The 26,576-nt window shown below is 35.8% G+C and overlaps 2 protein-coding genes and 1 pseudogene across 2 annotated transcripts; 2 read left to right on the forward strand and 1 right to left on the reverse strand.

Moving 5' to 3' along the window:
- Window positions 1-16,969: 16,969 nt before the first annotated feature.
- LOC113313200 (casein kinase II subunit alpha-like) lies at window positions 16,970-21,738 on the forward strand (the record flags this gene model as incomplete). The annotated part of the gene is made up of 10 exons (XM_026561972.1): window positions 16,970-17,145; window positions 17,233-17,362; window positions 17,834-18,028; window positions 18,751-18,908; window positions 19,972-20,062; window positions 20,497-20,562; window positions 20,662-20,744; window positions 20,850-20,913; window positions 21,000-21,068; window positions 21,354-21,738. Coding segments are annotated over 10 exons (1,089 nt in total), but the record flags the coding sequence as incomplete, so codon positions are not given.
- Window positions 21,739-21,862: 124 nt separating this feature from the next.
- Window positions 21,863-22,620, reverse strand: LOC113313289 (annotated as a pseudogene).
- Window positions 22,621-23,805: 1,185 nt separating this feature from the next.
- LOC113329135 (mRNA cap guanine-N7 methyltransferase 1-like) lies at window positions 23,806-25,135 on the forward strand. Its single transcript, XM_026576096.1, has one exon. The coding sequence runs from the start codon at window positions 23,940-23,942 to the stop codon at window positions 25,044-25,046; it is 1,107 nt and encodes a 368-aa protein (XP_026431881.1). The 5' UTR covers window positions 23,806-23,939; the 3' UTR covers window positions 25,047-25,135.
- The last annotated feature ends 1,441 nt before the right edge of the window (window positions 25,136-26,576 follow it).

The following is a 26,576-nucleotide window of genomic DNA, read 5'->3' on the forward strand; positions in this document are numbered from 1 at the left end:
TAGGTTTGTGTAACCGTACCCAAATATGTACACTTAGTTGGTTCAACAGTAGTTAACCAAATGGTTAGCCATATAAGCACTTCCATATCAACCATATTCTTCTTTACCACAACTAGTTCAAATGACTCAAACGAACTAGTTAGAGAGTTGTTCAATTGCTTAGATCTTATAGAAGTATACAAGACACAATCGAAGAAAAAACGATTTGATTCACTCGAATCGATTCATGAACTTTATATCCACGGTTTGCAAACATGCATTCCTTAGTTTATATAAGTTTAAGTTCACGAATAATCGTTTTTAGAATATAACCAACCTAAGTACGCGGACTGGTAGGCGGACTTAAGTACCCAGAATGAGTTTGTTTTCAGTTCACAAACTCCAACAGATTTTCACGGGACGTGAACTTCCGATGGTGCGCGTACTGGTACGCGGACTTTGGTTCCGGTTTTCCTGAGCAGCAAAGCACGCATACTTTGGTTCAAGGAATAAGGACTTACACACATATGTGTTACCATACAATGTTTATATCCTTCCAAGGTTATATATTCTAAACACTCATTTCAATCATTGAAACATTCTTAGAGGACGTTATATGATTTTTATTCACAAACCATTTCTCGTCAAAGCCATTTTCAAGTAATTGAAACTTAATATGACTTTCGTCATTAGTAAAGATGAACTTGGCCAAAGCGAAAGCTTACCAACACATGTTTCGAGAAATAGATAAGCGAGATAAACTCGGCTCGAAATATCTAATGTGCATAATCAAAGTCTATATAGCAATACGACTTTTGTCTCAAGATAGGAGATAAAGTAGATAGACTTTTGAGTGATAGATAAGTTCAAATCTCCACATACCTTTTAGTCGATGAAGTTCCCCAAGTCCCTTGAGTAGTTCTTCGTCTTTGTATGATGATCTCCATAGAGTCTTGAGCTCAACTACACTTTCTATCCTAGTCCGAGACTTAGCTATAAGTAGACTAGAAATCAAGACTTATAGTTTTGATCACTAACATTGACAAACATGCTTGAGATAGCAACGTATGCGGGTTCGACCGAGCAGTGCTCTAACACATTGTCTCTTGAATACAAAATCACCAACCAATCTAAAAATCTAGTTATTACAATCCCCAACCAATTGATGTTGATTCGGTAAGACTATATGATCTAGTTTGAGCTGCCCTCCTAGATTTTTTTGTCTCAAAAGCATCGGCAACCTCAAAACGTTAACCCAAAGATACAAAGAAAAGACTTACATCTCTCAAACATAAAGAAAATATAAAGTGCATCTCCAATCAAAGCAAATAAACTATACCTGCATTTTAGATGTGAAACCGACTTGGCCAACTTACTCGATATTTTCAAAACCCGCCATATCAACGAACTTTAGTCATCCACCTAGCAATGGGACACCCAATATTATATGCACAAGTCAAAATAGTCATCCACCTAGCAACACACAATTTTTTTTTGAACACTACTGTTAGAGCACTGCTCGGTCGAACTCGCAAGTGTTGCTATCTCAAGCTTGTTTGTCAAGTTTAGGTGTCAAATCTATGAGTATTGATTTCTATTCTACTTATATCTATATCTCGGATTAGGATAAAATGTGTAGTTGAGCTTTAGACTTCACGACGTTCATCGAATGAAGACGAAGATCTACTTAGGGGAGCTTGGAGGAACGTCATCAACAAAAGGTATGTGGAGACTTAAACTCATCTATCACTCAGAAGTCTATTCTATTCTATCTCCTATTGAGACTAAGTCGTATAACTATATAGACTTTACATTATACATTTTTGATATTTTGAGCTGAGTTTAACTCGCTTATATCTTACTCGAAATATGTGTTGGAAATATTTTGCTTTAACTACGTTCATCGTTATGCTTGACGAGTTTAGTTGGAAACAATTTATTTGTTGGAAACTAAATTATGAGTCAAAAGATGATAATGTGAAAATCTCCTTGTAACATCTTACATGATTTGCATGAGACAGTCATTTGATGTAGACTCTGAATATTTCGTATTGATCATTCGATCACTTGGAAATTACTTATAAGTTCATAGTTTGTGTTAGACAGCTATTGTCGTCTTCTAAGTATGTTTCAATGATTGAAATGGGAGTTCAGAACAATTAACCATTGTCTGGATATAGCATAGTATGCATACCTGTATGCAAACTGTTGTAAGAATGATTCAGGTTCGGGAACCAAGTATGCATACCCGTACGCGAACGGTTTTAACTGTTAAAGTCCGGGAACCAAGTTTGCGTACCTGTTTGCAAACTATTTCACATGAGTTCGGTCTGGAACGACAGTATGCATACCTTACGAACTGTCGGAAAAGATCAAAGTCTGGAACTCTAGTTTGCCTACCTGTTTGCAAACTGAGTTGGTTTAAGTTCTAAAATCGGTTAAGTATGATTTCATACTCATGAAAAAATACATTTATAAATTAAGGAATGCAATCTTTGCAAATCGTGGCTAAAATATTCATGATCTGATTCTTTTGAATCAATCCGATTTTGCTTCAATTGTGTCTTGTATACTTCTATGAGAATATAAACAATTGAACAACTCTGTGAGTAACACAATTAGATTCATTTGATTATCATTTGATCTAGAAGTTTTAAGATGAATGAGGTTAATACAAAAGTGTTCATATGGCTAACTTCGGTGAACTATTATTGAGCCAACTCAATATACACGTTTAGGTACGGTTACCCATATCCAAATGAAGGTATATTTCATTTGTGTGTAACAAGCTGATACCATCTAACGGTGGAGAGATATTGCTTTGGTTTTAAGCAAACTTAGCTTGAATCTTAAATCAGGTTTTTATCTAACGGTGAATATTGATTGCTTTGTTTTAAAGCTGTCAAACCCTGATTTGAAGACTATATAAGGTAGAACTCTAGAAACTTGAAAACCTAATCCCCACACCTCCTGTGTGATACGAGTTGCAACTAGAGTCGATTCTCCTTTAACCTAGGTTTTTCCTAAAACCATTATAGGTTAACGACTTAAAGACTTCATTGGGCTTATAAAGCCAGACCCAACTATTTTCTCTGTAGTTGCATGTTCTGATCTTACTTGTTTTATCGTATTGAGTACTATCTTCTCTAAGATTTGCCCGAGATTTATCTCCGATAGGTAAGATATAAAAATTAATCACAAAGCTCTTCGTCTCATTCTTTGTGATTCCACAATAACTTTTCTATTACCATATAATTAAGTTAATGTGAGGTGATTGATATTTCTAGGCTGTTCTTCGGGAATATAAGACCAGATTATCAATTGGTTCCTATTCACCTTGATTTATCAAAAGACGGAACAAAACTTCATACGTATTTATGTGGGAGACAGATTTACCTATCAGAATAGACTTTTCAGTGGGAGACAGATTTGTTTATCAAGTCTTCGACTTTGGGTCGTAGCAACTATTAGTTGTGGGTGAGATCATCTAAGGGAATCAAGTGCGTAGAGTCCTGCTGGGATTCAGAGGCGTAAAGAACACGACTGTATCTTAATCAGTGTGAGATTGGTGAGGGCTCAACTATATTCCACTCCGAAGTTAACTTGTAGTAGGCTAGAGTCTGCAACGACTTAATACAATGTGGTTTTCAAATCTGGACTAGGTCCTGGGGTTATTCCGCATTTGCAGTTTCCTCCTTAACAAAACTTCTGGTGTCTGTGTTATTTCTTTTCCGCATTATATTTGTTTATATAATTGAAATATCATAGGTTTTGCGTAGTTCAATCAATTGGTATATCCAACCTTTGGTCGTTGATTGAAATTTATTGACACTTGAGCATTGGTTTTTGATACCGTTCAAGTTATTTCTCATATCAATCGGGCTCACAGATTTCTATCTGTTCGATTGCAGATTGTGTTGATAAATTGAGATATAACTCTTAGATATATTCCTTGATTGAGTCTGACTGTCTAGTTGATTCTCTTGGAATCATATTGGAGTTAGTCCATACAGATTGTTGAACGAAATATTGGGTGTGGTTGTTAGACCCCCACTTTTTCAACTACCAAAATAGGAAAATGAAAAGTAATTCAAAATTATAACCATGCAGTGTCTTCTGGAACTTCTATCGTTATAATTAGTTTTTTTTTTTTTAAATTACTTAGATTGAAAAGAAAAGATTGCGGAAGGTCTTCCAAAGTGTTGGTTTCCCTTATCTCATTACAGTGATTTGAGATAAAGTTCACAATAGAGTTTGAAAACTGTAAATCCGAAAGCAAAGGATAGGTAATGAATTCTGGCATCTGCAACCAAATTTGTTTGTAAATCCTCTTTAGCGTGCCTCTTTTGCCAGAGTGTCATCTATTTCATTGCATCTTCTATTCTTAAACAAAATTCCCAAAAAATTGTCACAAAACTGAAAAGTCTTCACTACTTCTAATATCATCGCCTGGTTTCTCCAAAAGATGTTATCCGACTTATTTTGAGCATATAGAATTAGTCTTTAGAAATCGCCTTCCACACAAAAAAAAATTAGCTCCATACTCTTTTCCCAAATAGTTGTTTTTACAGAGACTCAACGCATCAGCTTCTTCTGCAGAGGAGGCACCGGTAGACCAACTTTAGCTTAGATAGCTTCTCCTGATTCAGAATGCAGAATTAGACCGTAACCAGCAGGAAAGGTAGAATCAATCTAGGAGACATCAAAATTAACTTTAAATTGATTAAGAAGGGGTTTTGTCCATCCTAAATTATTGAGTACAGATGGCCTTTGTGTAGCAGAGTCAAAAATTACTTAATGGTTAATATTTTCAGGTGTAGTGATCTTCAGGGGAGACAAAAAATTCATATATCTCTAGACAACTAAAGATTATTTAAGACTTGTGGTGGATTTGGATTGAAAAACTGAGACATCTTTTCTCCCAAATCAACCAACATTTGGCGGCCACTGTTTCTATTTCACTACTTGTATACACTCCTGCAATCCAGTTTGTGTATATATATCAGCAAAACAAAATTCAATATTAGGGTTCAGACCTACAGATGGAGGTCACATTGCAACAGATTTAGCATATGCACATACAAAAAAGAGATGTTTCAGAGATTCGCATTCATGCTCACAGAAGACACAATCTATCTCTATATCTTTTATGTCTCGACTTAGTTTTCTCCTAACAGGAAATGCATTATGTATACATTTCCGTAAAAACATTTTAATTCTTTGTGAGATATTAAGCTTCCAAAAGGACTTCCATAATGATGTGTTATCATTCTTAGATATGTTTATGGATGGATTTTTGAGTTTCATATACAATGGATTTCACAGTAAAATTTTCATTCCTAGTAAGTAACCATCTTAGTTTATCTGGTCTCAACATGCCATATAAATTAGTGAAGATTCTAATACTTAGAATCTTTTCAGCTAAATCAGTTGGAAAGTTATTTCTAACTTCCTTTTCATTCCAGTTATTCGTATGAGAATCTAACAACTGAGATACAAGTGTTAAAGAATTTTGTTGAGTACCACAAGGAGTTAGAAGATTTCTTTCCATACCTGGTATCCATTTGTCTATCCAAATATGAATTTACTTACCGTCGCCTACCTCCCAACAGTTGAATTTATGAATCAAAGATACACCCCGCAGCATGCATCTGCATATCCAAGGCGCGTTATAGTACTTCTTGGAATGGAAAACATTTGTATTTCCAGTATTTATCTTCTAAAACAGACCCTAAGAGAGAGTTTTGATGAGTTTTCAATCTCCAAGCAAGTTTGGCAATCATTGCTTTTTTCATCTTGCTTGCTTCTTTAAAACCTAAACTATCCAATTCAATGAATTCACAGAGATATTCCCAAGGTAAAAGCGTTTTTTGTTTCCCCACAAAAATACTCTTTGAATAACATTTATTTTATCTATTATTTTTATATAAAGAGAGAAATACCCCATCTGATAAATGGGTAGACTAGAAAAAAGAGTTTAAGTAGGATTGATTTACTGGCTTGAACCATCGTTGTACAGTTCCAACTTTGGGCTCTGTTTTCCGAGTTAGTAACAATTTTATTGAAAGTTTTTAATTTTCGATCTATTAATGAATAAAGGTGCTCCTAGGTATGAGTCATACATGCTTATTTTCTTTATTTTTAAAAGCCTAATCACGATTCTTTGACGCTTGGAATGAATCTTTTTACTGAAATATAAGACAAATTTAGAGAAGTTTCTAAGATGGCCTGATACATAGTAAATTGACTTATGATGTTTAATAAATTTTTTCAGCTTAAAAGACTAGCTTTCGAGAAAAACAGACAGTCATCCATCTGCAAAAAGAAGGTGAGAAATTGGAAGACTATGTTTAGAAATTTTTATACCAGTTATATGTTTTGTATTCTCTATATAAGTGAGAAGTCTAAAGAAAACAAACATACATATTATGAGAAGATAGGGAGAAAATGGATCTTCTTGCCTCGACCCTCTAGTTGGAGTGAAAAAATTACCAGGAGTTCCGTTTAGTAAGACTACAATTGAAGTAGTAGAGACACATTGGTAAATTAAACTGAATCAATCATCATTGAAGCCAAAATCAGATAAAGTTGGAATAATAAAGTCCTAGTTGACTCTGTCAAATGCCTTTGACATGTTGATTTTTATTCCCATGCCCCCATTTTTAGTTTTCATTTTCTTTAACGAACGAATAACTTCATGGGCCACTATAATATTGTCTGCAATTTATCTTGAAGACAAAAAAGCATACTAGAAAGGTGAAATCATTATTTCTAATAAAACTTTGGGTCTATCTGCTAACAATTTAGAAAAAATATTATATGGAGTATTAATTAAACATATGAGTTTGAAATCATTATGATTTTTAGGATTTATTTTAGGGATTAAGAATAGAAAGGTCCCATTCAGTTTTGGATTTATCTTTTTTTTTTTTGTTTTGAAAATATATTGTATAATAGATACAATTTTATTCCTAACTAAATTCCGCTTGTGTTAAAAGAAACTCACCGGGAAACCATCTGGTCCCGGTGATTTGTTGGTTTCATAGACTTAACTACCAACCAAATTTCTTCAGCAGATGAAAGCATTAGTTAATCAGCATTGTCCTGTTCAGAGATAACTGTTGGGATTAGACCTATAAGCTCTTGATCAGGGACCATTGGGGAAGCAGTAAAAAGAGTTTCAAATGCAGTTTTAGTTCCTCAGCTATCTGAGGTTTTTGTTTCAAGATATCCCCATTTTGGTTTAGTAAACAGTCTATCTTATTTCTTTCTATTCTTTTAATAGTTTTTATATGAAAATACTTGGTATTCCTTTCTCCTAGTTTAACAAAGTTGTCTCTTAATGTTGTTTTGAAATTGCTTCTTGTGTATCATACAAATTTTCTAACTCAAGGTATTTATCATTTAGAAGTGACTATTTATTATGATTCTAACTAATAGATTGAATGTTGTCAATACTCTTTAGAAGTCTAGAAATTTTCTTTTCAGGTACCCCAAAAACATTTTCCCGCCAGATTACGAGGTTCTAACCTAAAGATTTTAAGCATTGTAGAACTACATCAGTTGCATTCAATAAATAAGAACCCTAAGTATCCAACATTAACTGAATACAAGAACTTTCCTTGAGTCAGGTATCAAAAAATTTAAATAGGAAAATCCGATTATGTAATGAGTTATGATTTAAGTCTAGTCTTATTTGATTATGGTCTGAACCAAAATGTGGAAAATCGGTAAGGGAAGATTCAGGATACCGGTTATCCAATCATCATTGATATAAGCTTTGTCCAACCTTTCCTGAATATTCTTTAAACCTTACCTTTGGTTATTCCATGTAAATATGTTTTCTTTGATACTTATGCCAGATAGACCAGCTATTTGAAGCAATATGAGAAAAGGGTCACCTTTCATACTATTGAAAGATAACCCTCATAACTTCTCAGAAGGATTAAGGACTTGATTGTAACCACCCATTACAACCCATGGCATGCCATAATGAGCTAACTTAAAGGATATGTCCTCTAAAAAAATTCCAGGACTCTAGTTTCTTAGGCTTATAGGGATTACCATACAAGGTTTTAGTATCCTAAAATTTGATAGAAGTTAATACTCTTTAGTGTTTACAATTCTTCACTTTGGCTACCTCCCTCGATATTTTACCATCTTCATCCCAGATATGAATGTTACATTTTTCAACTTCTTATCCATGACCTCTAGTCTTGCCTACAAACCCAACATAAAGACAAAGGGTAATGACACAAGAATTTGTTTTTACACTGTGACCTATCAAGAAAAATATGGTTTTACTTTGTTGAGAAATTAAAAATTTCATGGGTGATACATAAAACACTGCAGGAGAACTTCAAAGCTTGGAACTATGACAGACTACAAGGGACAAATAGCAAGATGTCGGGACTAGTACCTTAGGCACTGACATGGACTCTTCGGAGGGAGAGGAATTCAAGGGCATAAAAAAGTCAAAAATTCAAAATATGTGTAACTGTGTCACCACCATTACTTACCTTGGGTCCAAAATAACCGCCACCTTCAATACTTTTAGTACCATTTGCTTCATCAATATTAGTGTCAGCAAACTTGGTACTCATGCAAATGTCCCTGGAAGAACATTCAACGCCTTGTATTTTTTAGCGGTCCATCTTGCCTTCCTTCTCGTTGGGAAGTTCTTGACAAAATGACCAAACACCATATAAGATTCACTTTTGGGAGACTTCATTGATATTCTACTGAAACATATATGTAAAATTTTCCATCCATTAAGAGTGGAATGTTGAAAGCGTATGCAAAATCTATATCTATATCAATACAAATCTTAGAAAAAGTCAATCTGCTTCTCCTTAAGGGTGGATTCGATCATCAACTAATAAGGGTATACCTAAATAACTAGCTATCAAGCTTAATCCCTCATTCCACATGTGTAAAGGAACCCCAAAAATATGAACCTAATACTGTTGCTACTCTTGCAATTCCAACAACAGTAGAACCTCCATATTAATACTATATACATTAATAACCTTTACATATTTTTTACAAAATTATAGTACCGATTTGTAAAATCTTACATATATCAACCTCCATATATTAATTACCTCCATATATTAATAATTTTACGCGTACCCAATAGTATTAATATATAAAATTTCTACTGAACTATCTTTTGTTGGAAAAAAATAACTAAAAATAATAAATTTTTATTGCAGTGAAAATATAGGGGAAAGTAAAGAGGCAAAAAGTAGTTCCCATTGATTACATGGAACAATATTCCATATATACATGTAGGAAGAAAACCCTAGATACTATATTGGGCCGCACACCCATGGGCTACAAGTCCTACAACACTCCCCCTTGTGAGGTCCAGTAAAACTTCATATGTAGTGCTTCACATTTAGTGCTTCAAATATATATAGTTCTTCAAATGTCGTCATCTCCTTGATGACTTGTGCCGAAATCAATTGCCTCATTAAAACTTTGACAATGAAAAACCCAGTGGGACAAAACCTTGGTACAACTTTCTCATGTAGTACTTGACATGTTGTCCCATATTTTACATATAGTTCATCACATGTAATAAGATCTTTAAAGATCCCTGAGTCTAAGTTAATTGTCTCCTTAAAACTTCGCCAGGCTAACCCATAAGGGCAAAACCTAAACTAAAGAAAAAGAGTACAATATTAGGTAAACTTAGAACATAGTTGGATGCGTATACGTTGCCTCATTAAAACCTTGAAAAGGAAAAATCAGTGGGATAAAACCTTGACGAAGGGAAAAGCGTACAACGTGACAGATGCAAGTAAAGATGATCAGTTGCAGATGATCACGTTGCTCCGTTGAAGTTGACTAGTTGCTTCACAACTCCTAAAGCAGAAAATCCTCGTGGGAAAGACACTAGCCTTAGCTGGGAAATTACATTCCCGGTGTTTGTTGTTGTCTCATTAAAAACCTTGTCGAGTAACAAAACCCTGTGGGAAAAAGGAACCTCGGTGAAGGAAAATAGTTCAACACACTATTAGATGCTCCCCCTGATGTCAGACAATTTTCATTAGTCTAATGCAGTCAGAATAAGTTTATCACACTTTACTTTTGTGACTTGAATGTTTATATGACCTTGTTGTTGATTCTGGAAGTTATGTTTCTTAATAGACTATCGCGTTTCATTTCTTTGATTCAGATATTTTCAGTAATATCAACGCGATCTTTATGTCTTCAACGTTAACATACTTGATGCTTTTAGTGTTTTCTCGCTAAAAACCTTGTCGAATAACAAAACCCTTTGGGAAAAACTATTCTCGATCGAAGGGAAAAATAATACAACACAACTTCAAGTTCGAAGTGAAATATGTTGACATCATATCCTTGGATCCCCCCTGATTACTTTCAGAGTTGCTCCAGACAGTTCCTTTAGTCATATACTTTTCGAGACTGGATATCGGTAATGACTTAGAAAATAGTCTACCATATCTCCCCCTGATTACTTTCATTGGAGAAGAGATTATTGTTCCTTCATAATCAACAACTTTTGGATTGCACTTTCCTTAACATTCCTTATTTATGTATTTGTAGGGATAAAACAAACTCATGTCGATGGCTACTTTTAAGTATATGATTACGTTCATTATACCATTCCAGTGACGTTGCATTGGCGCTGAGATATATCTAGCTAACAAGTTCACTGAGGATGTAACATTTGGTCGAGTACAATAATGCGTCTATTATACTTAGATAAGAGTAATTCATCTCCCGACACATCTTCGTCATCTTCCTTTAGACGAATTGGTCATTTACTTACATCTGAACCTCGACTAACCATGGGAGTGCTAGGAGGATGCATGTCCTTGTAAATTGCCTGGCAACTTTAGACATATGCAAACTGGTGGAATAATATACCACAAGATCAATTTTCGGTCGAGCTTTCCCCAGATTTCTCATCTCAAATTTGGATTTAGAGTAGCTTGTAGGATCTATTATTACATTAAGAGCACCATCATGTCTGTACATTAACATAGGTAGCTAAAATTCCAAATCAGGAACTTGCTTGTGAATACGCAAGGAAAAATACCTTACTTGTATATCCCCTCCAAATCAATTACCACTTATACGGGTATACCACATCCGCCTGATTGCTTCAATCTATAAGTGAGTGTTTATCTATCTGTAAACTCACTCCGTGGTTTAGAGTCACTTGATTTTGGCAACAAAAGACTATCAAGTGCTTTTGTAGATATTTGTTATCTCTTGATTCTTTCAGAGATACGTAATAACCACATACATATGCTGCATTCCAAGTCCTTTTGAAATTACCAAGCTAACTAAGTAGCGGAACGCTATAACGTTTATTACAAGAGGACAATTCCAGGGCTTTCTGAGAAACCTTTCGCCACAAGACGAGTCTTGAGACTTTGAGACTTCATTCTTCCCACTGCGCTCCATGAAAAATAATCATGTATGTCCCATAGGCTTTACACTTGGTTGGTTAGCACTACCACACCAAATACCCATATATTTGTCAAAGAACTAAATTCTACCTGGATTGCGTAGGCCAAATATGCTATTTATTTGAAATTAATCACAATAAAGCATGGTTCGATCTCATTGTGCTCTACTTCTGGAGCAACTATTTATGGATTATATCATCACTGCGCACGCATGATCCTTCCATTGACTCATGTGCATTCTCATAATCCGTCAGGATTTCATTGTTCTCTAGAATCATTTAAAACTTCGGAGCGTCCTCCAGTATTGATTCATGGACATAGTTAGAGTCAATAAAATGAGTTGATTTCATTAATGATATAAATTAGGTTGTTCCTTACTCATGTACTTCCTTTCTAGGTGAGTATTGATCGAACCTGGTGATCTCTCAATCTTCCTTTGTGGAACCACGACCTTAACTACACTTCCACCAAGTGTAGTTGCAACACCTTAGTCTATGGTGTACCCCGTACTGAGGATTTCTAACCTTGCAGGATTATTTGAAGCTGGTATGTGTGATCTTGTCACGTTGCCGATATCAGTGCACTTTATGAAATCGATTATTCTTTGTCACTTCACATTTACATTTGTGGAGTACAAGAATTCATGTGAGACACAGTGGGAACACACCATGACATATTTCTGTCGTTCCCTTAGAAAATATTTTTTCTTACCTCCCCCTAACGACGGGAAGACTGTCTCATTAAAATGACAACTCGCAAATCTAGCGGTAAGAAATCTCCTGCCAAAGGTTTTAAAATGTGGATGATCGTTGGAAATTCTTGTCCAACATAGTCACTTAATCATTTTGATGACCCGTCATAGTACGATGTGGACTCGTAATGGAAAATATATAGTTCAACCAAAAATGCGTAAGAATACGAATGTCAGGCTTATATCCAGTTACCAAATGGTACGCAAAAAAGGTTGACTAATATTGGGTTCTAATGCGAATAAAAGTAAAGGTGTGTTTAACATTGCATATCCCCCAAGCATTTAAAGGTAGGTTTGTACGCATAACCATTCCTTGGACATCATCTGTAACATTTTATGATAGCCTTTGCGATCCATGAGGTATAGGATGCTCTGCATTGATCCTATTTAATATGCAATAACCATCAAGTCCTTTTGATATACACTAGCTAGCATTTACAAGGGGTGGTGAGCCCTTACACGTATAATATGTGCTAGTAGTTTTCCAAACGCAAAACTTCTTGGGAACTATAACTAGTTTAAAATATCAAAACACCCACCAGAGTCGTAAGTCACTTTAACGGTCTGCATTTTGTATGGATATTTTTCTAAATATCACCTTTTTTTCTCTGTAATATGGATTGTTTACCGTTTGCATCTTAGGATGGTCTCGATCCTATTTTACTGAAGACTTTGTGAAATGAGTGATATGCTCTCTTACTTAAAAGCATAATGAGAAGAGAGGGTTGTGCATCTAGTTCTTTAGAGAACACTTATTGAGAGATATGCCGTCATTTCGCATTCTGTCAATCTTTCTCCCGTTTTTGTTCACTCAAATAAAGTGATGTTCGTATGATTCCTTCCAAAACAATCATCATTTCACAACCAAAGTTGCTTTATGGTTATGCCCAAAGCCTGTATGAGTCAATTCCCAACATTTCATCGTTGGAGTCAATATGGACTCAATAATCCAAATACTATAGTGATTTACATTTCACTAGATTGACTCATTAGATTCTCTAAAATATATTTGCTTCCAAATATATTAGAGACTATAAAATATGCAATCAATTATATTCTCATCACTGTGAGGTTCCACATGATATCCATTTGCATGAGTTTCTTTGGAATTTAACAAGGTGTGGTTATCTCTCGGTACATGTAAAGATTTTGTGACGTCTTTGTTCTATCTTGAAAACAAATTTCGAGCAGTGTTGTTCTCGATAATCCAATCCTCGAGTCACATTATAAGGAATTAGTTCAACAACTAGTGCATATTCCTTAAATTAGTGGAAGAAAAACTACTATCAGTTAGACATTTAGGTCTTGAGAGTTTTAATAAGTGCTTTAGAGTGAATATATGTTATGTTTCAGGGGAATGATATACGTTTCACCCAATATATCTCAAGTGCTTTAGAGAATTTATGTCTCGTGTTTTCATTTCATAAGTGTAGATAATGGATCTAGTTCAACTGAATAAGATAGTCAATTGGCCAGGCAAAGTTCTTGTCGCCATTAAAGTTGATGTGAAAATTGGATGCTACTATAATACATGCATTACATTGCTCGTACCAACATCAATAACTAGGTGCAATTCCAACTCCTTCATTTCCGATGGGATCTAATCCCATGCTCGGATCATACTTGGTGTTATCACTATCAGAAACAAAAGTACATCTTTGTCTCATGATATATATGTCATTTTTCACATGCTTTATATAATTCGGTACGTCTAACCCTCATTACTTTGGGGTTCTTTTCCATTTTTTAATTTTGTTACATTTAGCTTACTTTGAGAAATTTCTTTATCTCAACAGGCCAAGAGAATCTCACTATACATGTCAACCAATTACTTTAGGTTGAATAGATTACTAAAGATAGTTATCTTGTTGTCATACTTCAACATATGTTGGTTCGTTAGTATCATGGATGAAGTAGAGAAATGGAAATTTTCTAACTCATATCATCTTTTGTGAGTTCTTCTACAAAAATTGGAATACATGTGATTTTATTTGCAACTCTTTTGAAACTACTAACTCTTTAATAGACGAGCACGTGGATTACATTCCACGAAACCTTCAAATTTGGGGAGACAATATCAAGTGTGCAATAATGGTCCAAGTACTTCTAAATCCCAAATAAATACATTGCAATCGAGTTGGTATAACCAATTGAACAAAAAAACACCATTCAACTACATCCAATATCATATTCAAGAGAACAAAATAGCATTAAGACCAAAATTCTTAATGATCGAGATCAACAATCTTAATTTAAATTGACCGTTTATATGATGTGGACTTATCTTGAGACAAAAATAAACAAAACTAGGCATGTCCTAAAAACAAGTAAATAAGCCTAACAAGTACTCAATGTAAACACCCACATTATATTTAAATACCTCAAAATTTGGTTCACGTTGTATATAGACAGAATCGGAACAACCTTTGTCGCGCACAACCCAAAAACAAACTCGAACAGGATACCAAAATCAAGCTGGAACAGGACAGACAGGTCTGGAACAGGGTTGGACGTTGGATCAGTCTGGGTTGAGCCGGGATGGACCGGTCTAGATTGGGCCGGGATGGACCGGTCTGGGTTAGATCGGTTTGGGTTGGACCGGACAGGTGTGGACTTATCTTCACGGATTTTTCTTTCAAGGATTGCGAACATGAGGATTTCCTTTCTCCTTCCCAGCAGAGAGTTTTCATTCACGAGACTTCCTACCGACGGAATGATTTAGATTCAACCACGGCATAAACATACAACAAATATATATTATAAACAAATATATATATGTGTATATATATATTATAAAATGAAATCACAGATCAGAGTCACAAATATATTGGATATGCCAAAATCAAAATCAAGGAAAAGAAGAAAAATAAAATAAAATCCAACTTAACTGATTTGATTCCAACGATTTCAACGTTAGCTTGATGATAATTCCATAATTGCATTAGTGTAAATCATCCATGTAGAAAAAAAATCAACGATCCAATCTAGCTCTGCGGTATATCTTCTGCATGATAACATATTGCAGTGGAAATATAAGGGAAAGTAAAGAGGCATAAAGTAGTTTCCATTGAACAACATCATCAGGTTATATGGAACAATATTCTATATATACATGTAGGACGAAAACCCTAGATACTATATTGGGTCGCACACCCATGGGCTACAAGCTCTACAACAATTTTAAAGATTTTGAGAAAATAAATAAGTTATTATTTGGTTTGTGAATGAAAAACTTATTAGTTTCACATCGGAGAGTATCTACTCCTTAAGTTGTTTTAATTGACCATATAAACTTATCAATCCCACATCGGAGAAATCCTCTTCTTAAGTTGTAATGAAAGATTATATAAACAAGCTTTACCAACTTATTGAAATCCAAGGCAAAGAGTTTCTCTATATTTTTTAGGGAGACCCAATGAAAATATTTTTCTATTTGTTTCTTAAGCTTTCGTGATTTTATTGACGTTTTTTTTGGAGTTTCCAAGCTCAAGTTGAGCATATACTACATATGATAGTAGTAGGTGTAGTAGGGAGTTTAATTCTGAAGGCATCTGTCTTGTAGGGCTATAGCATCACTCTTGAGTGTAGCCAGGAGTTAATGTCTTAAGGACAGCGTGTTGAACACATGACTATCTCTGTGTTCACGAAGTTTTTCCATGTTGTCATTGCGGTGATTTGGGAAGCTCATCCGTATCAATCACTTCCTTTACAAATAAGCTAAGTATCAATAACTCATGTCCATTTGACTTTTCTTCTTTTTGATTATTACGCCCAACATTTTTAACCAGGTAACTAGCGTATCGCTCAAATTACTATTCATACTATCAATTATCCTTAATATTTGTTGAAACTTGAACCCGTGTTATTGAATACATCTGTTGACATGCAGGATATTCGTCCTAAATCAAGAGAAGTACCAGCGAGACACCGGTTAATCAGGAAACCTGATGCCTTAAAATACACTTACAATGGCAAGTTATCGGTCACGAAGAACCCCAGTGGTGTGGTGTAGTTAATTGTGGATCATCTCAATAAAAATTACACACTTATATGGTCCATGACTCTGGGTCTCAAATAATCCATACTTAAACTTAATACTTATTTCTGTTGCGCAAATGTATATGTATTGAAATTGTTGTTGATTCCTATAAACTCATTCCACAATTCTCATCTCAATACGCTGATCCTACGAAATTCCATAACTGCCAACCAACCAGAGAACTAAATTGCATTTTGCTTTTCTCATTGTTCTCAAAAGCATTCAATACTCTGCAAAGTATAGTTAAAGAACTCCCACGTAAACATGACAATACAATCACAAAATTATAAAAACGCGACAATCGCTTCCGTTGGCACAAATAAAAGCAGCGTGACAATCACAGACCCAGTGCCGTGTTTCATCCGCACAACGCGACTGGCTCCACTGGCACCAACAAGCAGCGAAAGGCGCAGACCGGAATGCCGTCGTGCTGCATCTCAACAACGTTCAACGGATAATAATCGATCATGTCCTCATCGGCCGAAATCCGAAAAATTGGGTTGATTTAACCATATCCATGTTGGGTTGAAATAACGACAGATTTAGGTAATTTCTTTTAGAAAAATGAATAAATTATTTTGGGAATCAACAGCCGACAGCAATGCAAAGATAGAGAGAGAGAGAGAGAGAGAGAGAAGGCCCCTCTCCTTGAATTCAATTGATTCTTCAAGGTTTTCTTCTTCTCCCTCCTTCCTTCCTTCCTCTGTAATATCTAAATCTCTCTTTCTCACAAGAAAACCCATCAGAAACTGAAGCAAAGTTTCGATTTTTATTAAATATTACCAACCCCCATCTGGAAATCTGGCGCAGCGAATTGGAAAATCCATCAGGAGGCCTGGTGCCACCTCAAAAGCCAGGGTTTATACTGATGTTAACGTTGTTCGACCTAAAGAGTATTCTGATTACGAATCTCTTACCGTTCAATGGGGGTAAGCTAATTAATTCGATTCTGGTGATATACTTTACGTTTTCTTGAAGTTTTAATTTTTGATTTTTGGTTGTTTTGTTTGTTATAGAGAGCAAGATGATTATGAAGTGGTAAAGAAGGTCGGAAGGGGGAAATATAGTGAGGTTTTTGAAGGTGTTCGTTGTGATACTAATGAACGTTGTGTTATTAAGATTCTTAAACCTGTTAAGAAGAAAAAGGTCAGTTCTTTTTTCCATCCCAAATCTTGGTTGTTATCAATTTCTTGTTTTTGTTTGTTGTGATTTCCTAATTAACAGAAAAAATTGATCTTGTTTAGATAAGTTAATTTTAGTTGGAACCCAGAATCAAAGAACGAGATTAGGGTTTGTAATGCGATTTGAAATACTAGCAACTACGATGGTTAACAAATTGACCATCTGCACTGAATAGCATTAAGATTGAGGTTGTTTTGGTATCAAACTTCGGTGTTTAAGTATTTATCGATGGATTTGCTGATGCAGTATATAGAGCAAGTCATTTATGAGTCTCTCATGAGGCAAAGTGTGAAACTTATCTACAGAATGATATGCAAGCTCATCTAGAGCTGATTGTTTTTTCTTTCTTTGTTAGATTGTTGCATTACTGACACGTTATAGATTGCTGATTGAGTTTGCATCTCTAATTTGATTATTTTTCCAATGGAACTGCAGATAAAGAGGGAAATCAAGATACTGCAGAATCTATGTGGTGGTCCAAATATTGTGAAATTGTTGGATATTGTCAGAGATCAGCAATCGAAGACTCCTAGTCTAATATTTGAACATGTCAACAATACTGATTTCAAAGCTCTTTATCCAACACTGACAGATTACGACATCAGATATTACATCTATGAACTGCTCAAGGCAAGTAGTTCTACATTTGTGCATTTTAATTACGGCTAAAGAACACTTATTTTCCATTATTTCGTGACTGTTCCTGGAGAAACTTGTTTGAAACCCGAGCTTCACTATACTGCATCTGAATTGGTAGCATTCTTCCTCCATGATAATGGGAAAAACTGCCCACTGTGTTCCTTTTTGGCACTTAAAATTGCACCTCTAGGCAACTTATGTATAACTATGATATGTGTGTGCGTGCTGCACGTACTCCCTATATGTGTTGGGTTTAGGGATCGCTTGATGGTTAACAAAAGGTTGTTCTTGATCTACATGGTAAAGCTCATTCTTTAATTTATTATTTTTCCTCAAATTCCTCAATATAGTATAACAAACTGATCTTCATATGCTTAAAGGGAGACTATGGAAATTTTAGGAAAGGCTTCGACTGAAATGACCCGACTACTTATATGGATGTGATTAGTTATAGCCTCAATAAAGATGGTAGATAATTGATATATGTTTACCATTTTGTCCAGGTCAATGTTGACCGCTAGTATCTTGTTACATTCCTGCATTGTTTCTTTCCGTTTTTATTTTTTGTCTGTTTTATTCAAAATTTCAGCCACTTCCAGTTTGCAACCTCCACTAGAACAGCAATCGTATGTAAATTCAGAATATTTTGGTTGCCACTTATTTGATTTTGATTTTGATTTCGTTCATTGTCTAACCTACGCTTCTCTATATAGGCACTAGACTATTGTCACTCTCAAGGTATTATGCATCGAGATGTAAAGCCTCACAATGTAATGATTGATCACGAGCAAAGAAAACTTCGACTTATTGATTGGGGTCTTGCGGAGTTCTATCATCCTGGGACTGAATACAATGTTCGCGTTGCTTCAAGGTGTGTTTGCTTCCTATTGTTTACCTTCGATTATGTTAGGTTATGTATTCTATACAAGCCGCCATTCTCTCGTGATGATCTGCCAGCTTACATGTATCTGAATAAAAATAGTATATAATTGCTTATTAGCAAGCATTTTTGGTGGATTTTCGAACTTTACTGTTAGTAGCACTTTGGGATGATATACTGCGGTCATTATCACCTTATAAGTTGAAGGGAGCAGATTATGTTGGACTTAATTGCTAGTAGGTATCTGAAAACGGTGTATTTGCTATAACAGTACTTTCAAGTATAAGCTCCTGAAGAAGCTCTATTGATATTTTGCACACTTTCAAATTAAAGCTTAATATGCTAATGTAGAGAGACTAATGCTGATTGATTGTCAAGTACTTGAAAGTACTGTTGTAGCAAAACAATGGATAAATTTTTCGTTGTGAACTTTATCAATTAGGTGATGAGTTTTCCGGCGAGATGGATAAGCGCTAAACAAATATCTATAGGAAACCAACGGAAAACTTAGCTAGTACATCATATAGCCCTGAAAACTTAGCCACAACAAAGCAACAGTGTTGAAGCGGGCGAGTGGCTTGAGTTCTTGTTTGCATGTTTTGTTTGTTAGCCTTTAGTCTAAGCTGTATTTGACTTTGACGAGGTCCATCATGATACATTGATTTAAGTAATACAAGCTTGAATGTTCTATTTAACACGTCTTACTAAAATTGACTGTGCCACAAATGCAAAACAGAAACTTTGCTTTTCTGCTTATTGAACTAACCTACCAGTCTGTACCCTTCACATGGCATCCTATTTTTCTTGGTTGTGTTTTTATTGTATGCCTTGTTCCTTTCACCTTTCTTTTGTGGCTATTAACTGTTTTTGGTTATCAGGCATCCTATTTTTCTTGGTTGTGTTATTATTGTATGCCTTGTTCCTTTCACCTTTCTTTTGTGGCTATTAACTGTTTTTGGTTATCAGGGATCCTATTTGTCTTGGTTGTGTTATTATTGTATGCCTTGTTCCTTTCACCTTTCTTTTGTGGCTATTAACTGTTTTTGGTTATCAGATACTTCAAAGGTCCAGAGCTTCTTGTTGATTTGCAAGACTATGATTACTCTTTGGATTTGTGGAGCCTTGGCTGTATGTTTGCTGGAATGGTGAGTATTTGCAAAACTTGTGCTTTGAAAGTGGCAGTTCATGTAATGGCACAGTATCCATATGAACAGGTGTCCAGACCCACCTTGCAATGTGGGCTATCTCTTGGATTACCAAACCCTAGGAAACTGGGTGATCTGGGGATGGCCACTGGTTCCTTAACCTTTTTGATGATTTAAATCTAATAGGTGACCCCCTGATTTTCCTGCCTGTGTTTTAAGAATCAACACTGAGCAATGATCATCTGTGAAATGGCCTAGGAGTTTCATAATCCAGTGGTTGGTCACTGCTCATACATGGATTGGAAATTTTAGTGTGGCCTGTATATTAGTTATCTTAAACTTGTTCTATTTCAGTCCGGGCATTTTTTAGGTTTTAACAAGGCTTATCGTTTTTGCTCTTACCATTCCTTACTGGTTATTCTTGTGCTTTGCAGATATTTCGCAAAGAGCCATTTTTCTATGGACACGATAATTATGATCAACTAGTCAAAATTGCCAAGGTATTTAATTAATTGTCCGCGTTTGATAATTGATTTCAAATCATATTCTTATTCATTGTATCTGCTGAAACTCTAATTATCTTCATTTTACTTCTACAGGTACTTGGAACGGATGAATTGCACTCGTACCTGAAGAAATATCGTTTGGAGTTGGACCCACACCTAGAGGCCCTCGTCGGGAGGTTATTAGAATAGCCCTAAAAACTCATGTTTCGCAACTGTGTACTTGTAATAATGCTACCTAGAAATATTGATTTTTTTTTCTTTTTTTGTTTGTTTGTTTTCAGGCACAGTAGGAAACCATTGACAAAGTTCATTAATGCTGATAACCAACATTTGGCAGTTCCTGAGGTTAATTTTTTCTTTTAGCAGTTGTAGGTAGAAACTGTTTTATCCAACTTAGCACATTTACTAACTTTACTGGCATTTTGTTTTAGGCTGTCGACTTTCTTGACAAGTTACTGCAGTATGATCATCAGGAGAGGCCAACTGCGAAAGAAGCTATGGTAAAATTCCCTAACCTCTCGCTACCTTGTTCTGAAGCTATGGTAAAATTCCCTAACCTCTCGCTACCTTGTTCTGAACTTCTGTGAATTCTTGTCACTGTCATCACGCCAACCTTTTCCAGTTTGTATCCATGTTCCATCCGACACTTGACCAACAAATGAGTACAACATATGAAATTGTTGGGCAATGCGATTGGGCCTAATAATGTCCATGCGGGTTTACAAATGAATTTCTTCACGCAAAATAAGCGTGATTTATGGTTTTGCTTATTTAATGTCATGCAGGCTCATCCCTACTTCTATCCAGTAAGAAACGCAGAAAGCAGCAGAAACCGAACTTAACCATACCTGGCCTGCTCAAAGACGGGGTATCCAGCAAGAAACACGGAATGCAGCAGAACTGCAGAAACCAAACTTAACTGGATCCAGCGTGCTCAAAGCTAGGGACGGGCCTATGAAGGGGCCAGGCCAATTGAGTCTGTGGCCCGTCCCTTGATTTAACTCGGTTCATTTTTAGTAGAGGAGAACTGTACTAAATTAAATTTTATTCCAATTTTACTTGTTATTAGCCCATGTAATATGCAACAGCAACTTATTTTCAGTTCATTTGTTTTCCATTCAACAATCAAATTAAGTTTGATTTTAGCCCATTCATAGGGTAAACCAAGTAGAAACCATCCATAAGGTCATTAATTTTACACGGATCATTTCAGGGTCATGAAGGCATTAACAACACAAATTGTCCTACAACTCTGTAGTAGAGCTTCGGAGTTGTAAGCAAGCGACTCCAGAAATTAAGCAAAACTTTGTAGCTTTTGAGAAACATAGAATGAATAGAAAGAAAGGTCAAAATCAGAGGAAGTTCTGACTAAAAAGATCAACACATGTTCTCTTATGAAAAGCTCAACCTGTGATATTTTCCCTGTGAGCCCAGATGATTCTCCAAACTTGAAAGTCTCGCCAGCCGCACCGACTGCATACTCAGTAGACATATCAGCAGCAGATATGGCAGTTCTTGATGCGCGCAACTCGTCTATTTCCTTCTCTAGTTGCTTCCTGATAAACTCCTTGGTGTCGGCGTTCTTTTTGTCGGTTTTGTTGCACATTATAAGCACTGGAACTTTCTTCTTGACAACATGCGCATTAGTCAAGATTTCATACATGTACTCCGCAGCTGCACGACAGTTTGTTGAAAAGCCCACACCATTGACGAGAAAGATAAGGCCAGCTGCTTGAGGCAAGTATTCTTCAAGCTTTGCTCGAAGTCGAGAGTGTCCAGGAACATCAATTACACGGACAGGCCTTATCTTGCCTTTCTTAGAGAATCCAGAGTGCAGCACAAAATTTCCTTCATTCGGATCCATGGATGTAACAGTTTTGTTTCTGAGTTCTTCTGACCATCTGGAAGCTTATAAAAGAGAACAGTTTTCCCACTCCCACTTAACCCAGCAAGAACAATCGTAATAGATTTGGAACGCTTAAATAAGCGAATCATAAAGAAAAGCACAAGAGTTAATACTAAAACACCAACAGCAACATAAATCTGTTCCATGTCCTTCTTACCGAAAAATTAGGAGCGCACAATCTTTTCTTCCCGAACCTTAAATAGGGCTTCTTTTATATACCCCGTAAAATACTAACGGTACTCCCATTAGTTAGTTATGATAGTTTTAATTTGGTTAACATGAAAATCATGAAATTATTCAAAATTTTGAGATTGATACCCCCTTTCAAAAATTTATTATACAACCGTATATACAGACGTAAAATTATATTTCTAAATACGCAAAATCTTTCTTCCAAATATAGAATATTATTTTGACTGTGAGATTAATTGTGAGATTATATACTAAAAATATTATATCTTATGGAAGAACATAGAAAACCCTAACTAGGTAAATCAACTATGGAATCGTTAGAATCCCATTTGGAAGGTCCGGGGATTGAATCATATTAAGATGAACCGTAAGACATTTTATCAAATCATGTTTAAACAAAACCCACAAATCAAAATATCTTTAGAATCCTTCAATTACAATCGATTGCAAAGAAAATCTTTAAGGCATTTTATCAAACGAAGAAGGTATGTTTTACAAAACAATAAGTTTTCAAACTAGGGTAAATAAAGTATAACATAAAATTAATATCAATGATCATGAGTTCATGAATCATGATTGTTTTATTGATAACCTCTACAAACTATTCATTTTAATTCTCCTCATCCATCACTATTGATACAGTAACAAGAAATTAACCAGACGAAAATTTTTATTCCCAAAGAAAAGAACCAAAAAGCCAAGATTAGGATTTTTTGCGAGCTAACATTAGCTTCAGACATTTCATTGTTTTGTGTAGAGGAAGTGAACAAATTCCAAAATAAAATTTAAAGTTCGAGACTTTTACAAAGAGAAGGAAGAAGAACAAAAACTCTGTAATAAAGATGGGTTTGTGTTTTTATCTCTGATTTGTTATTCGGGGATATAATTATTTTTTGAATTTGATGGAGTAGGTAGATAAATGTTGGGGGTATATAGATAAAGGGGTATAATTAGTATTTCTGGGGTATATAGAAGAACGCCCAAAGTTGGAGATATCCTTGGAATGGATAGTAGAAGAAAAGGAAAGAACTATAAAATCTTTTCTAGGCCTCTACGAAACTTACCGAATCTGTATGGCAGAATAATTCCTAAAACAAGAATAATTCCTGCATGGCATTCCTAATATTTGGCAAGTTTCTCAAACCGTGCATCAAGCCTAGGCTATAAATACAAATTCATCCTAAAGCTCCTCTTTCATATATCACACGAGAAAAATCTGAAATCCTCTTGTAATTTTCTTATTTTGCTTCGGATTCCATCAATCAAAACCCCAATGATGAGGAGAGCATATGAATCTGCTTCAACTTCTCAAAGAATAGATCGTAATGGTGTTTCGCAGTATAAAGAAGAAGAAGATAAGGATTTGGCACGACGAGTTGCCGACCATTACAGTGCAAGGTCGAATCAGACTTATTCACAACGAGAAGCCAGTCCAATCATCCATTTGAAAAAGCTTAATAATTGGATTAAAAGTGTTTTGATTCACCTCTACACTCGCACTGGAGATGTTGTTCTAGATCTTGCTTGCGGCAAGGGTGGTGATTTGATCAAGTGGGATAAAGCAAGGGTTGGATATTATGTTGGAATTGATATAGCCCAAGGCTCCATACAAGACTGTAGAACACGTTACAACGGGGATCAAAACAATCATCATCAGCGTCGCGGTCGCAGTAGGTTTACGTTCCCTGCACGCCTCTTATGTGCTGATTGCTTTGAGGTGCGCTTGGATACAGTTTTGAGGGATGATGGGCCATTTGATATTTGCAGTTGCCAGTTTGCCATGCATTACTCTTGGTCTACTGAGGCTCGTGCAAGGCGAGCCTTGGCCAATGTATCTGCCTCGCTTCGTCCAGGCGGGATTTTCATTGGTACAATGCCAGATGCGAATGTCATTACACAAAAGCTTAGAGAAGCGCAGGGACTGACTTTTGGCAACAGCGTGTACTCGATAAGTTTTGACGAGGAATATGATCAGAAGAGGTTTAATTCATCTACTCCGATTGGTATAAAGTACAAGTTCCATTTAGAGGATGCTGTGGATTGTCCTGAATGGATAGTTCCTTTTCCTGTTTTCAAGTCACTGGCAGAAGAGTATGGTTTGGAGCTTGTTTTCGTAAAGAATTTCCATGAATTCGTGGACGAGTACATGAAAAGGCCAGAATTTGCTGAGCTTATGCGGCGCCTTGGTGCTTTGAGTGATGGAAATCAGGTCACATGCACTCTGTCACCAGATGAATGGGAAGTAGCCTACCTGTATTCGGCGTTTGTCTTGAAGAAGCGAGGTGAATCAAATCCTGGTAGAAGGAGAGCCAATAGAACAAACAACCGACCGGCACAGATATCAAAGGACGACATTCTGTACATCAACAGTGAGGAATGATTAGAGACGCATTCTCCATTCGGATTGTATCATATTTCAAAAACTAATCAAAGGTGGAAAGCTCATCATACCCCAATACTTCTTCTTTGCGGGACTTTTTATTTTTATTTTTTGTATATTGTTTTTATTTATTAATCTTTTTATCAACAACCTCCACTAAAGTACTATTTCTAGCATTACACCATTCATCTCCGGCTTAAGAACCACCTGCACATTGACAAGAATTAATATGTCAAAAATAGCTCAAAGAAAGGTTCAACCCAAACAGTGGTCACCGCACTATAGATATATAATTCAAATATGGATCATCACACCAATTTGCTGATGAAAAATAAATAATTATCTTATCCCCCACTAACTGTACCCGTGTAAATTCATGTATCGCAATACTCAGGATAAGAACTGTAAGAGTGAGTTACTGCTTCATCCACGTCACTCTCAGTAAATGTCATAGTAATCACTCATTCTCTGCCATGTATCCTGTGACAGCTTACTGTCTAACTGTTTTTTAACAGTCTGTCATTAGTAGCTATCGAGCCTTGTATTGATACTATAAGTATCTTGTCCCTTCTTCTTTATCGGGTTAATCTGCTTTTCTTGTAAAAACAACTTATAAAGATTCAATACAACTCTTTCTGTTTCTACAACATAAATCGGTTCTTCACAACTCAGTTTTAGATCTTGAGAGATCTTTCATGGTATCGGACACCATTGTTGATCCAGTGTTCTTCTACATACAACTTATCTGAAGCATTCTTCTTCATCTTTCATGGTGAGAGAGACTAACAACTCAATGACTTCTGCCGCAAACAACTCAGGTTCTACTTCAAACAACACAGGCACCAACAATAACATCTCAGGTAACAACATTATTCCTCCTTCTTCATCAATTTTAGAACCTAATTTTCCTCCAATTCAACCACCACCACCACCACCACCACCTAATAATCAAAATCAACCACCGTCATATCAAAATCAACCACCACCATATCATCATCAAGATCCACCACCAACATATTCTCCTCATTGCTTTCAACTTCCAATACCAAATATTTCAAACTTTGTATCTGCTAAACTCGATGGATCTAATTTCTTAGTCTGGCGAGATCAACTATCTTCAATTCTTATCAGCACAAACTTGTTTGGGTATGTTGATGGTTCAATTGAACTCAATTTCCATTCTTGAATGTTAGAAACCTACCAGTACTAAATCCTTTGTTCTTGGAATGGAGAGCTCTAGATCATTTTGTAGGATCTTGCATTAATGCAACTATACTTCCTTCATTAGCTACTGAGTTACTTGGAAAGCCAATTGCTAGAGACAAATGGGACCATCTTTCTCGATTATTCACACAACAATTCTTTGCAAGAAAATCTCAACTCATGAGTCAATTACATCAGCTGAGAAGAGGTAATACTTCCATTTTTGAGTTTCTTCATCAGATCGAGACTATTTCTGATTCTCTAGCCGAAATTGGTGAACCGGTGCCTGACTCAGATTTGGTGATGTATACTTTGAATGGTCTTGGA

Source organism: Papaver somniferum, chromosome 1 (genome assembly GCF_003573695.1).
Source record: "Papaver somniferum cultivar HN1 chromosome 1, ASM357369v1, whole genome shotgun sequence".
Lineage (NCBI taxonomy): Eukaryota > Viridiplantae > Streptophyta > Magnoliopsida > Ranunculales > Papaveraceae > Papaver > Papaver somniferum.

Coding starts and splice junctions, on each gene's coding strand:
- LOC113329135 (XM_026576096.1), top strand. CDS start 23,940: ATGATGAGGAGAGCATATGAATCTGCTTCAACTTCTCAAAGAATAGAT.